The 1,125-nt window shown below is 62.9% G+C and overlaps 1 protein-coding gene across 1 annotated transcript; it reads left to right on the top strand.

The window, feature by feature from the left end:
* Positions 1 to 47: 47 nt before the first annotated feature.
* On the top strand, positions 48 to 1,092 carry OLFML2A (olfactomedin-like 2A; the record flags this gene model as incomplete). The annotated part of the gene is made up of 2 exons (XM_008941402.1): positions 48 to 237; positions 491 to 1,092. Coding segments are annotated over 2 exons (792 nt in total), but the record flags the coding sequence as incomplete, so codon positions are not given.
* Positions 1,093 to 1,125: the final 33 nt, after the last annotated feature.

Raw genomic sequence — 1,125 nt, 5'->3', positions numbered from 1 at the left:
GCAGACTGCCCGGGGCAGGGGTAAGTTTTCCTCCTCCTCCTCGCTCCCCAGTGAAGGAAGTGGAGTGTGAAGGCACCGTGGAGTCGGTGGAGCCCCCCACAGAGCACCACAGCTACGGGCGCAACGAGGGGGCCTGGATGAAGGACCCGGCGGCCAAGGATGACCGCATCTACGTCACCAACTACTACTACGGCAACAGCCTGGTGGAGTTCAGGAGCCTCGACAACTTCAAGCAGGGTGAGGGCTGGTGGGCACAGGGGCCTGGGCTCCTCCTGGGTGGGTTGGGCTCCTCCTGGGTGGGTACCCAGTGCCATGCAATGCTGGCTGTGCCGGGCGCTGGGATGGTGGGCAGCTGATGGGGACCTGTGCTGGGGAGCATCCATGGGGCAGCAAGGAGGACACGAGTCCCCTGCCACTGCTGGCACACTGAGGCCATCAGACGTGGGACCTCAGTGCTGTGAGGGGTTCCAACACTTCTGCCCGCTCACAGGCCGCTGGAGCAACCTCTACAAGCTGCCCTACAACTGGATTGGCACCGGGCACGTGGTGTACAGAGGGGCCTTCTACTACAACCGCGCCTTCACCAAGAACATCATCAAGTACGACCTGAAGGAGCGGTACGTGGCGGGCTGGGCGATGCTCCACGACGTGGTGTACGAGGACACGACGCCCTGGAAGTGGAGGGGCCACTCGGACATCGACTTCGCCGTGGACGAGAGCGGGCTCTGGGTCATCTACCCCTCCGTGGACTACGACTACTCGCAGCAGGAGGTGATTGTCCTGAGCCGACTCGACCCTGGGGACCTCTCGGTGCGCAGAGAGACCACCTGGAAGACGGGGCTGAAGCGCAACGCCTATGGGAATTGCTTCATCATCTGTGGCATCCTCTATGCTGTGGACACCTACAGCCAGAAGGAAGGACAGATCTCCTACGCCTTCGACACGCACACGAGTACGGAGGCAGAGCTCCGGCTGCCCTTCCTCAACCGTTACGCCTTCACCACGCAGGTTGACTACAACCCCAAGGAGAAGGTGCTCTACGCCTGGGACAACGGCCACCAGATGACGTACGGGCTCCGCTTCGTGGTCTGAGCGCCTGGCCGGGTCCCAGCCCCACCCCTGCAC

The sequence above is a fragment of the Merops nubicus genome, unplaced genomic scaffold (genome assembly GCF_000691845.1).
Source record: "Merops nubicus isolate BGI_N331 unplaced genomic scaffold, ASM69184v1 scaffold24305, whole genome shotgun sequence".
In the NCBI taxonomy this organism is placed as follows: Eukaryota; Metazoa; Chordata; class Aves; order Coraciiformes; family Meropidae; genus Merops; species Merops nubicus.
The sequence above is the reverse complement of the archived record's forward strand: the minus strand, read 5'-3'. Positions and strand labels throughout refer to the sequence as shown.